The sequence below is a fragment of the Panulirus ornatus genome, chromosome 2 (genome assembly GCF_036320965.1).
Source record: "Panulirus ornatus isolate Po-2019 chromosome 2, ASM3632096v1, whole genome shotgun sequence".
NCBI classification, from domain to species: Eukaryota; Metazoa; Arthropoda; class Malacostraca; order Decapoda; family Palinuridae; genus Panulirus; species Panulirus ornatus.
The window spans coordinates 29,932,832-29,945,906 of record NC_092225.1 but is presented as its reverse complement, the minus strand read 5'-3'; the positions used below and the strand labels follow the sequence as shown (position 1 = coordinate 29,945,906).

General features: G+C 37.9%; 1 protein-coding gene across 2 annotated transcripts in view; it reads right to left on the bottom strand.

Moving 5' to 3' along the window:
• Window positions 1-13,075, bottom strand: part of LOC139755427 (alpha-mannosidase 2C1-like) — an 87,911-nt gene that overhangs the window by 4,165 nt on the left and 70,671 nt on the right. For both annotated transcript variants that reach the window (XM_071673729.1, XM_071673737.1), the window contains exons 16-19: window positions 3,954-4,192; window positions 2,268-2,578; window positions 995-1,170; window positions 423-501 (exon numbers count right to left, since the gene is read on the bottom strand). In XM_071673729.1, coding sequence (XP_071529830.1) covers window positions 423-501; window positions 995-1,170; window positions 2,268-2,578; window positions 3,954-4,192 — 805 coding nt within the window. The remainder of the gene's footprint in view (window positions 1-422; window positions 502-994; window positions 1,171-2,267; window positions 2,579-3,953; window positions 4,193-13,075) is intronic.

Below are 13,075 nucleotides of genomic sequence, written 5' to 3'. Positions count from 1 at the left end.
GTATGAGGGTGGGTTGGGCCATTTCTTTCATCTGTTTCCTTGCGCTACCTCGCAAACGCGGGAGACAGCAACAAAAAAAAAAAAAAAAAATATATTTTTATATCTATTATACTTTGTCGCTGTATATATATATATATATATATATATATATATATACACAAGAGCAGTTCTTATAATCAAAACATAAAAAGCATGCCTCATCTAAACTCCATAACTGGAGTTCTACACTCATGGAGACTTTTGCCAATGCCAGCCCTTAAGGGAGTTGCCAAAGGTAATGGGCATCAAAGAGAGACAGAAAAGCATGCCTCATCTGAAACCTTCAGTGAAAGCATTAAAGTAACACCTGTTTCCTTAAAAAGAAAAAACATCTGAGGCTAAAAGTAATATTTTCTATAAAGCCATGTCAGTAATCTACCAACCTTAGTGTAGTAGAAGAAACCATCAAACTGTTATTGAACTCGTAAGCTCTGCGTTGAACACCAGCACTTTGCAGAGACCCTGCAAGGATAAATATGAACAATTTCTCAAGTATTTTGGTAACCATTCTTTTAGTTCAGTTTAGCAAAAGTAATATAAATGTACTAAACCCAGCCCAGACACCTCTTATATAATAAATATATATACATGTGAATAAAAGGTACATACAGCTGTGATATGTTTTCAAGTATATCTCTATTGCTTACTAAATGTATTTAGTAAATCAAGGGAATTTTGACTAATTCAACATTAATGTTTCCTTTTCAGCTCCATTATTAAGCTGGTCAACATTTATTTACAGTATTGTAGACAACAATAAAAAAAAATGAGGAATCAACTTAGTTAAACACATTAATGGGATCTGGAAAAAATCATGTATTACCACTTAATATGTAAAGAATGCCTTGGCACAACATCCAATATTTTGCTCATGATATATCCTGAATGATTGCAGTAATATGTCATAAATGGAGGAAGTAATTCCTAGAGGCACTGTCTAATTAGTTCAACTAACCTTTGTGTGGCATTAGGGCATATCGGAAGGTGTGGGATCCCATGTCACAGTATTCATCAGGTGCTTTGGGTGATCGAAGGAGAGACAAAGTAAGAGTGCTGCCTCGTGCTGTCCAGCCATACTTACTGTCATTCAGAACTGATACACCAAAGTCATGTTCTGATAAGTCAGCCCACCTAACAAAGTAAAATTAATATCTGAGAAAGTCTAATAATACCATAGGGCTTGCTTTGTTATTTTATGTAATTTCTTTAAAATCCCAGGTCCAATATCAAATGCAACCAACCCAAAACTTAAGAAAATCTAGTAGCCAATACCTTATATAACACCCACAGTAAAAGCACATACTTTACAACAAAATGTATAGAAAAAAATTCTTTTTATGGCAAGAATCTTCCATTCTATTTGTTAATTTCTCCTTCTACACCTAAGTTAGGCTTATCTTTGTTAGGTTTATCTTAATTCTGATGCAAAGCTTTAATTTCTACCAGATGCAGGACCTCTAATTCCTAAAATAAAGAAATAAAGGGACTAATTTTCACAAAAAAAAGTATATTAACAACTTAACGAGAGTTCTTTATAATCTGCAAGTGTTTACGAGGATTTATGTATTATGGTACACAAATGTAAAATGAAAGTTTTAGCCACAGGCTAAATTTCACAGGAAGGCAAAGTATAAACTCTCATGGGGGTAATAAGTTATAAATTCACTATGACAATGAAAAACTCAAAACGAGTTGTATGTACGAAAACACTGCATCTTTGAGAACTTAGAAGTTTTTGAGCTATATTCAATGACAGATATTAGTCAAATTAAAAAAACTAAATACATATGTTTTTACAGAAGCAAAGATTATAATGGAATTGGTGCCCAGTTTTTTTTTGAAGGAAAATAAATTTATGAAAATGGACAACATAAAGCAGCTGGTAGCATTAATCAAGAAAGTTTTATTTAAAGAAACAAATAATTGGTAGCATTAATCAAGAAAGTTTTATTTAAAGAAACAAATAATATGCTTTTGCTGCTAAGAAAAATCTGTCTTTATAAACTGATAAACTGTCATTGTTTTAGGCAGGTGGTGAAACTGACTTTTTAAAGTTGTTTATTTAGTCCTTGATGGAGTAAATAACTGAAAAACTTGATATACATATATTTCTCATCATCATTTTGTAACACTGCATAACCCAAGGAGGTGATTACCCCCTCTTCCCCTAGATATACCTCAGACCTTTGGTAATTTGAAATTCATTTAAATTCTTTGATTTAACTTACTTGTGACCACATACTTCAAATCTTGCTGAATCCCATGAGGTATTTGTGTGAGTTGGACGTTCTATGTAACCAAATTGTGTGTCAAAAGTTGCATTTCTTGTCAGTAAACCTGTATTGAATGCCACCTTCAAGAATTTGCGATTCTCATGCCAATTGACGTGATTACTGAAGGTGAGGTAGGGACTGACTGCAGACAACTCAATTTCTTGAGTAATAGAAGAAACCTTACTGATCCTCATTTCCCACTGCAGTTTCACTATTAGGGGGCCACTCTCTATAACCTTCATCTCTGTCATTACACATCCACTGTGCTGTTAAATATAAGTGCAACTTATAAAACATATGCATCTTAATTGGAATAACAAAATACTAAAAATATGAACTCTTCTACAAATTATCATTCACTATGGAAACCAGATGACATAGAGCCAGCAGAGTTATTTCACAATCTGACATATAGCACAACAAATGAAATGTTGAAAGTAACCTGTGTTTGTGCATGAAAGTAAAGATATTATCAGCCTAACATGTCTTATGTATCAAAGCTGGTTCCGACAAACCCTCAAGACAAATAATGGACTGAACCAGGGCATGTGAAGCATCTGCGGTAAACCATGGAAAGGTCTATGGGGCCTAGATGTGGATAGGGAGCTGTGGTTTTGGTGCATTACGCATGACAGCTAGAGACTGAGGGTGACCAAATGTGGCCTTTTTTGTCTGTCTTCCTGGCACTACCTCGTTGAAGTGGGAGGTAGCGATGCTGTCTCCCGTGGGGCGGGGTGGTGACAGGAATGGATTAAGGCAAGCAAGTATGAATACGTACATGTGTATATATGTATATGTCTTTGTATGTATATGTTGATACGTATATGTGTATATGGGCATTTATGTATATATACATGTATGAATGGATGGGCCATTCTTCATCTGTTCCCTGGTACAACCTCGCTGATGTGGGAAACAGTGAGTATGTATAAGAAAAATAAAAGTATAATATGCATATTTATTCATTTATTATACTGAACTGCCATCTCCCGCATTAGCAAAGTAGCGCAAGGAAACACACGAGGAATGGACCAACCCACCCACATACACATGTATATACCCATGACTTTTGTCCAGAACATTAGTAATACCATTGTATTTATCACTGTCTGTCTATATCTTTGACACCCATTCCCTTCAGGAACTCCCTCAGGGGGGTGGCTACAGAAAGAAGTCTCCATAACAGGTGAACTCCAGTGCCACTACTTAGCCTACACTGCCTCACCTTTAACAGGCCACTGGCATATTGTTTCCAGAGGCTCCTACCAAATGTTCCTATCAACTACTTCTATCTTAAGTGACTACCTAATGCTCCTGCCTAATGTCCTAACCTACTATTTCTAACTAATGTTCTTACCTACTACTACTACCTCATGTCTCTACCTAATGCTCCTGTCTAATGTCCTCCCTACTACTTCTAACTACTGCTCCAATCATTTTGCCAAAAGGCATTTATCAATAAGCAGCATACATACATACTGTAATGAGCTAGTGTGCTCATTTGAGAGTAATATATTACACATATTTTCAATGTGCCTCCACACAAACCTGATAAAATTTAAATCTTAAAGCATATATATCTAACTATCATACATTAACATTCATATGATAAAACCAAAACTTCAATAGAATGTAACTTACTTCATCATTCAGGACTTTAGCAGTTTCCAAGTGATAGTCCATCGTGTCCCAGGCATCCCAGTACAAAGGAATGTCATCATACATCATCATCTGGTTGCCATGGCCCTGATGACCATCACGCTTCTTGAAAACATCACGAGCTGGGTCAGATGCCGATGTTAGACTTAGCACTTGCCCATACTTGCCGATCTCTGCTCTGATGAGACTATTTTCCAGGACATATACACCATTGCTGACACCTTTAATGAATGAATAAACAAAAGTATTACCCTATATCACTACTGTCATTAACATTCAAACACCCTAAAAGACTAATCCACAACAAACTACTAACATGATAAAAATATCCCTCTCTCCCAAAGAGAATCTTCTAAAAGAGTAACCATTATCTACTTGTTTAAAGGACTTAATGTTCCCCCATCATATAATTCAACCCCAATTTCAGCAATTTTCCAGGACATATACACCATTGCTGACACCTTTAATGAATGAATAAACAAAAGTATTACCCTATATCACTACTGTCATTAACATTCAAACACCCTAAAAGACTGATCCACAACAAACTACTAACATGATAAAAATATCCCTCTCTCCCAAAGAGAATCTTCTAAAAGAGTAACCATTATCTACTTGTTTAAAGGACTTAATGTTCCCCCATCATATAATTCAACCCCAATTTCAGCAAGAATAATTGTCCTTACACTGAGAATTTCAAGTAAATATCTCTTAATGCTCCCTAAAGCTGATAGATACCCAATAAGAATCAAATAATCACAGAATCTTCTAAAAGTGTAACCACCAGTTACATATATACAGGTAATGATGTCCCTCAATATAAATTTGAATGTAACATTCAAATTTGGCATGGAAAATAGTCCTTATGCCAAGGCTTTCAAGCAAATCTGTTACCCTAATAAAAATAACAAAATTTCAGGGAACTTTTTAGTTGAAAAAACTTTTTGTTTTAAAACTGAACTATGATATAACGGAAACATTCTACAATTGAACAAAACATGGAAAATATATAGCTTTCCCAACCCGAAAGATCCCCAATGAACATGAACCAAAAACCATCACAAAATCTTCTACAGGAGTAACCATTAACTAATCATTCACAGACCTAAATTTCCCTTTACATACAATTCATTGCCAGATTTGAATTCAGCAAGAAAAAAAAGAATCCTTATACTGAGGTTTTCAAGTAATTCTGTTATCCTCACAGAAATACCAAATACTGCAGAGAATTTATCTAGCTCAAAAACCTTTTAGTTTTAAAACTGAAATATGACATAGTGGAAAGATTCTATATTTGAAATAATAATGGTAAGTATCTTACAATGCTTGCCTGACCTGAAAAATACCTAATAAATATGAACAAAAAAAAAATCACAGAATCTTCTAAAAGATTTTATTTACTATTTTCATTTATTTATTTATCTAGCTTTGTCGTTGTCTCCCACATTAGCAAGGTAGCGCAAGGAAACAGACGAAAGAATGGCCCAACCCACCCACATAAACATGTATATACATACACGTCCACACACGGAAATATACATACCTATACAACACAACGTATACATACATATATATGGAGAAAAACTGGAGGAAGTAAAGTGTTTTAGATATCTGGGAGTGGATCTGGCAGCGGATGGAACCATGGAAGCGGAAGTGAATCATAGGGTGGGGGAGGGGGCGAAAATCCTGGGAGCATTGAAGAATGTGTGGAAGTCGAGAACATTATCTCGGAAAGCAAAAATGGGTATGTTTGAAGGAATAGTGGTTCCAACAAGGTTGTATGGTTGCAAGGCGTGGGCTATGGATAGAGATGTGCGCAGGAGGGTGTATGTGCTGGAAATGAGATGTTTGAGGACAATGTGTGGTGTGAGGTGGTTTGATCAAGTAAGTAATGTAAGGGTAAGAGAGATGTGTGGAAATAAAAAGAGTGTGGTTGAGAGAGCAGAAGAGGGTGTTTTGAAATGGTTTGGGCACATGGAGAGAATGAGTGAGGAAAGATTGACCAAGAGGATATATGTGTTGGAGGTGGAGGGAACGAGGAGAAGTGGGAGACCAAATTGGAGGTGGAAAGATGGAGTGAAAAAGATTCTGAGTGATTGGGGCCTGAACATGCAGGAGGGTGAAAGGCGGGCAAGGAATAGAGTGAATTGGATCGATGTGGTATACCGGGGTTGACGTGCTGTCAGTGGATTGAATCAGGGCATGTGAAGCGTCTAAGGTAAACCATGGAAAGTTGTGTGGGGCCTGGATGTGGAAAGGGAGCTGTGGTTTCGGGCATTATTGGATGACAGCTGGAGACTGAGTGTGAACGAATGGGGCCTTTGTTATCTTTTCCTAGCGCTACCTCGCACACATGAGGGGGGAGGGGGATGGTATTCCGTGTGTGGCGAGGTGGCGATGGGAATGAATAAAAGCAGACAGTGTGAATTGTGTGCATGGGTATATATGTATGTGTCTGTGTGTGTATATATATGTGTACATTGAGATGTATAGGTATGTATATTTGCGTGTGTGGACGTGTGTGTATATACATGTGTATGGGGGTGGGTTGGGCCATTTCTTTCTTCTGTTTCCTTGCACTACCTCGCAAATGCGGGAGACAGCGACAAAGCAAAATAAATAATAAATAAATATTTATATTTTATTTATTTTGCTTTGTCGCTGTCTCCCGCGTTTGCGAGGTAGCGCAAGGAAACAGACGAAAGAAATGGCCCAACCCATCCCCATACACATGTATATACATACACGTCCACACACACAAATATACATACCTATACATCTCAATGTACACATATATATACACACACAGACACATACATATATACCCATGCACACAATTCACACTGTCTGCCTTTATTCATTCCCGTCGCCACCTCGCCACACATGGAATACCATCCCCCTCCCCCCTCATGTGTGCGAGGTAGCGCTAGGAAAAGACAACAAAGGCCCCATTCGTTCACACTCAGTCTCTAGCTGTCATGTAATAATGCACCGAAACCACAGCTACCTTTCCACATCCAGGCCCCACAAAACTTTCCATGATTTACACCAGACGCTTCACATGCCCAGGTTCAATCCACTGACAGCATGTCAACCCTGGTATACCACATCGTTCCAATTCACTCTATTCCTTGCATGCCTTTCACCCTCCAGCATGTTCAGGCCCTGATCACTCAAAATCTTTTTCATTCCATCTTTCCACCTCCAATTTGGTCTTCCACTTCCCCTCATTCCCTCCACCTCTGACACATATATCCTCTTGTTCAATCTTTCCTCACTCATTCTCTCCATGTGACCAAACCATTTTAAAACACCCTCTTCTGTTCTCTCAACCACACTCTCTCTATTACCACACATCTCTCTTACCCTATTATTACTTACTCGATCAAAGCACCTCACACCACATACTGTCCTCAAACATCTCATTTCCAGCACATCCACCCTCCTCCGCACAACTCTATCTGTAGCCCACACCTCGCAAACATATAAGATTGTTGGAACCACTATTCCTTCAAACATAGCCATTTTTGCTTTCCGAGATAATGCTCTCGACTTCCACACATTCTTCAATGCTCCCAGAATTTTCGCCCCCTCCCCCACCCTATGATTCACTTCCACTTCCATGGTTCCATCCACTGCCAAATCCACTCCCAGATATCTAAAGCACTTCACTTCCTCCAGTTTTTCTCCATTCAAACTTACCTCCCAATTGACTTGTCCCTCAACCCTACTGTACCTAATAACCTTGCTCTTATTCACATTTACTCTCAGCTTTCTTCTTTCACACACTTTACCAAACTCAGTCACCAGCTTCTGCAGTTTCTCACATGAATCAGCCACCAGTGCTGTATCATAAGTGAACAACAACTGACTCACTTTCCAAGCTCTCTCATCCACAACAGACTGCATACTTGCCCCTCTTTCCAAAACTCTTGCATTCACCTCCCTAACAACCCCATCCATAAACAAATTAAACAACCATGGAGACATCACACACCCCTGCCGCAAACCTACATTCACTGAGAACCAATCACTTTCCTCTCTTCCTACATGTACACATGCCTTACATCATCGATAAAAACTTTTCACTACGTCTAACAACTTGCCTCCCACACCATATATTCTTAAAACCTTCCACAGAGCATTCTATCAACTCTATCATATGCCTTCTCCAGATACATAAATGCTACATACAAATCCATTTGCTTTTCTAAGTATTTCTCACATACATTCTTCGAAGCAAACACCTGATCCACACATCCTCTACAACTTCTGAAACCACACTGCTCTTCCCTAATCTGATGCTCTGTACATGCCTTCACCCTCTCAATCAATACCCTCCCACATAATTTCCCAGGAATACTCAACAAACTTAAACCTCTGTAATTTGAGCACTCAGTTTTATCCCCTTTGCCTTTGTACAATGGCACTATGCAAGCATTCTGCCAATTCTAAAAGAGTAACCATTAATTAATCATTTACAAGCATTACTGTCCCCTAACATACAATTCAATACCAGATTCGAATTCAGCATGAAAAATAGTTCTTATACTGAGGTTTTTTAAGTAAATTTGTTACCCCTCACAAAATTAACGAAAATCGCAGGGAATTTTTCGTCAAAAACCTTTTTGTTTTGAAACTGGAATAAGACATAATGGAAGATTCTACATTTCACATAATCGCAAAAAATATAATGTTTCACCAAGCCAATAGATACCCAATACATACAAACAACAAAAATCACAGAATCTTCTAAAAAACAATCAATTATTTATTCAGAGGCCTTAGTATCCCTCTACACACCAATCAATGACAGGTTTGAATTCAGCCTGAAAAAAGCCCATATACTAAGGTTTTCAAGTAAATCTGTCACTCACAAAATTACAAAAGTTGCAGGCAATAGCTGAGGGATTATTTTTTCTGGAAAACTGCTCTGTTTTAAAATGAAATATGACATAATGAAACACATCTATACATGAAATAATACTGAAAAATATTTCATAATGCTCATTCAAGCTTACCGATGCCCAATAAATATGAACTGAATAATCACAGAATCTTTTAACAGAGTAACCATTATCTGCTGGTTTAAAGGACTAAATGTCTCCCAACATATAATTCAACCCCAGACTCAAATTCAGCATGAAAAATTGACCTTATACTGAGGTTTTTGAGCAAATCTATCACTCACAAAAGTACCAAAAACTGCAGGTAACAGCTCAGGGAATTTTTTTGGCCTAAGAAACTTTTTGTTTCAAAAGTGAAACATATCTTAATGAAATGCTTGTATACTTGAAATATTCAGAGAATATATCTCATTATGGTTCCCAAAGATGACAGATACTCAATAAATATGTACCAAATAATCACAGAATCTTCTAAAAGGATAACCATTAATTACTTATTTACAAGCATCTATGTCCCCTAACAGAAATTTGAATGCAAATGCCACATTCGAATTCAGCATGAAAAATTGTTTCCCTAACAAAAAGGCCAAAAACTGTAGGTTACGATGTAGTTAAGGGAAATTAATTTCTCAGCTCAAAAACTTTTGTATTTCAAAACCGAAATAAGATATAATAGAACGATTCTACATTGAAAATAATCACAGAAAACATCTTAATGCTTCCCCAACCCAAGAGATACCCAATAAATACAACCCCAAAAAATCAATGAATCTTTTAAAAGAATAGCCATTACATAATTATCTACTGGCCTTAATATCCCCCAATGTACATTTCGATCCCAGACTCAATCTGAGCATAAAATACAGTCCTTACACTTTTTCTAGCAAATCTTTTACTCTCACACAAATAAAAAAATTGCCAGAATTTTTTAGGCCAAAAACTTTTTGCTTTAAAACTGAAATATTACTTATGAAATGAAGTGCATCTACACTTGAAACAATCTTGAAATATTTACTTATTTACAGACATTAATGTCCTTCATATACTTCAGCTCTAGATTCGAATTCAGCATGAAAAATAGTCCTTATATTGAGATTTTCAAGCACATCTATTACCCTTACAAAAATATCAAAAGATGTCACTAATAGTTCTGGAAACTTTTTAGCCAAAAACCTTTTTGTTTTAAAACTGAACTATGACATACTGAAATGCTTCTATAATTGAAATAATCAGGGAAAACATCTCATAATGCTTCATCAAGCCAAAAACACTACAGGAATATTTACAAAGGTTCTGGGTATTTTGTTACCATTTTTGTTTTGGTGGATTCCTAATCACAAAGAGAATTTACAAGAGTTCATTTATAATGCAAAAGACATGATTCCTGAAAAAAAAATTGTTCTTTTCTTGTGTGCTTGTATGAAACAAAATATCAGTTTATACAATACATTAACATGAAAAATATTACATAAGAATTTAGTGTACTGCTGCCATAACCAGTAGAAAATTTGAGATGGCCCCGCAGTGGAGGTTATGGCTAAACTGCCCATCTCCCCAGCCACTTACACCACCACAGCTTTCACTTTCAATGTCACTTGTGGGATTAAATGGCTGTGTTTTACGCAATAAATTACAAATTCTATTATATATAAATGTGATGGGTTCCATATTAGTGAAAAAATATTATGTACATTTTTTTTTTTTTTTTTTTTTTTTTTATACTTTGTCGCTGTCTCCCGCGTTTGCGAGGTAGCGCAAGGAAACAGACGAAAGAAATGGCCCAACCCCCCCCCCATACACATGTACATACACACGTCCACACACGCAAATATACATACCTACACAGCTTTCCATGGTTTACCCCAGACGCTTCACATGCCTTGATTCAATCCACTGACAGCACGTCAACCCCTGTATACCACATCGCTCCAATTCACTCTATTCCTTGCCCTCCTTTCACCCTCCTGCATGTTCAGGCCCCGATCACACAAAATCTTTTTCACTCCATCTTTCCACCTCCAATTTGGTCTCCCTCTTCTCCTCGTTCCCTCCACCTCCGACACATATATCCTCTTGGTCAATCTTTCCTCACTCATTCTCTCCATGTGCCCAAACCATTTCAAAACACCCTCTTCTGCTCTCTCAACCACGCTCTTTTTATTTCCACACATCTCTCTTACCCTTACGTTACTTACTCGATCAAACCACCTCACACCACACATTTTCCTCAAACATCTCATTTCCAGCACATCCATCCTCCTGCGCACATCTCTATCCATAGCCCACGCCTCGCAACCATACAACATTGTTGGTACCACTATTCCTTCAAACATACCCATTTTTGCTTTCCGAGATAATGTTCTCGACTTCCACACATTTTTCAAGGCTCCCAAAATTTTCGCCCCCTCCCCCACCCTATGATCCACTTCCGCTTCCATGGTTCCATCCGCTGACAGATCCACTCCCAGATATCTAAAACACTTCACTTCCTCCAGTTTTTCTCCATTCAAACTCACCTCCCAATTGACTTGACCCTCACCCCTACTGTACCTAATAACCTTGCTCTTATTCACATTTACTCTTAACTTTCTTCTTCCACACACTTTACCAAACTCAGTCACCAGCTTCTGCAGTTTCTCACATGAATCAGCCACCAGCGCTGTATCATCAGCGAACAACAACTGACTCACTTCCCAAGCTCTCTCATCCCCAACAGACTTCATACTTGCCCCTCTTTCCAAAACTCTTGCATTTACCTCCCTAACAACCCCATCCATAAACAAATTAAACAACCATGGAGACATCACACACCCCTGCCGCAAACCTACATTCACTGTACATTTTTATTTTCTTTTTATCATACTTTGTCACTGTCTACCGTGTTAGTGAGGTAGCGCAAGGAAACAGACGAAAGAATGGCCCAACCCACCCACATACACATGCATATGCTACAAATGCTACCTTGTGCGCATGTGGAGGGAGGGGGGTGTCATTTCATGTGTGGTGGGGTGGCGATGGGAATGAATAAAGGCAGCAAGTATGAATTATGTACATGTGTATATATGTAAATGTCTGTGTATGTATATATATGTATACGTTGAAATGTATAAGTATGTATATATGCGTGTGTGGACATGTATGTATATGCATGTGTATGTGGGTGGGTTGGGCCATTCTTTCATCTGTTTCCTTGGGCTACCTCGCTAACGCAGGAAACAGCGACAAAGTATAATAAATAAATAACTAATAAAAACTACACATACAATGGCATTTCTTTAGCAATTTGCAGTTGCTTTGAACCTTTCACTCATGCTCTGGAATGGGTATAGACACCAGACTAACTTTAATGAATGTGATTAAAAGTGAAACAGCAGAGTAAAAAAGGGTTTCTGCCAACTTGTGTTCAGAGGATGAGTAAATATTGCTACAATTATTCATCAACTTGTACCTTTACATACATATATATTTCACGCTTGATCGCCATTTCCCACATAACAAGATAACACCAATAGCAGAAGAAAGGCCATATCCGCTCACATCTATTCTCTAGCTGTCATATATAATGCTTTGAAGCCAAACCTCTCTATCCACATCCAGGCCCCACAGATCTTTTCATGGTTTACCCTGGACACATCACATGCCTTGGTTCAGTACATTGACATTAGGTTGACCCCAGTATACCACATCGTTCCAATTCACTCTATCCCATGCAAGCCTTTCACCCTATTGGGAAATCCCATCATTGGGGTGGTCATGGCAAAAGAATCTCTCCTTACCACTGTTCTCACATTAGGTTGACCCCAGTATACCACATCGTTCCAATTCACTCTATCCCATGCAAGCCTTTCACCCTATTGGGAAATCCCATCATTGGGGTGGTCATGGCAAAAGAATCTCTCCTTACCACTGTTCTCACATGCCTCCCTCACATACAGTATTCCATGCATCTTTCCCATTTTTGCACCCTCCTATGCTATTCCACTTTATTTCCCCATGTCACAGGTAGTCTTCTTCAAACACCAATGCCTTTAAGCATATCATACACTCTCCTTGTAAATTCCCCATCTTGCAGTCATTCAACATGCTCAACCACCTCCAAGTATTACATTTCATCCATACTACCACTAAACAATTCATTCCCTTTGCCATACCAAATGTCTAATGCAATCCCTCATTACTTTCTTCATTTTATCTAAC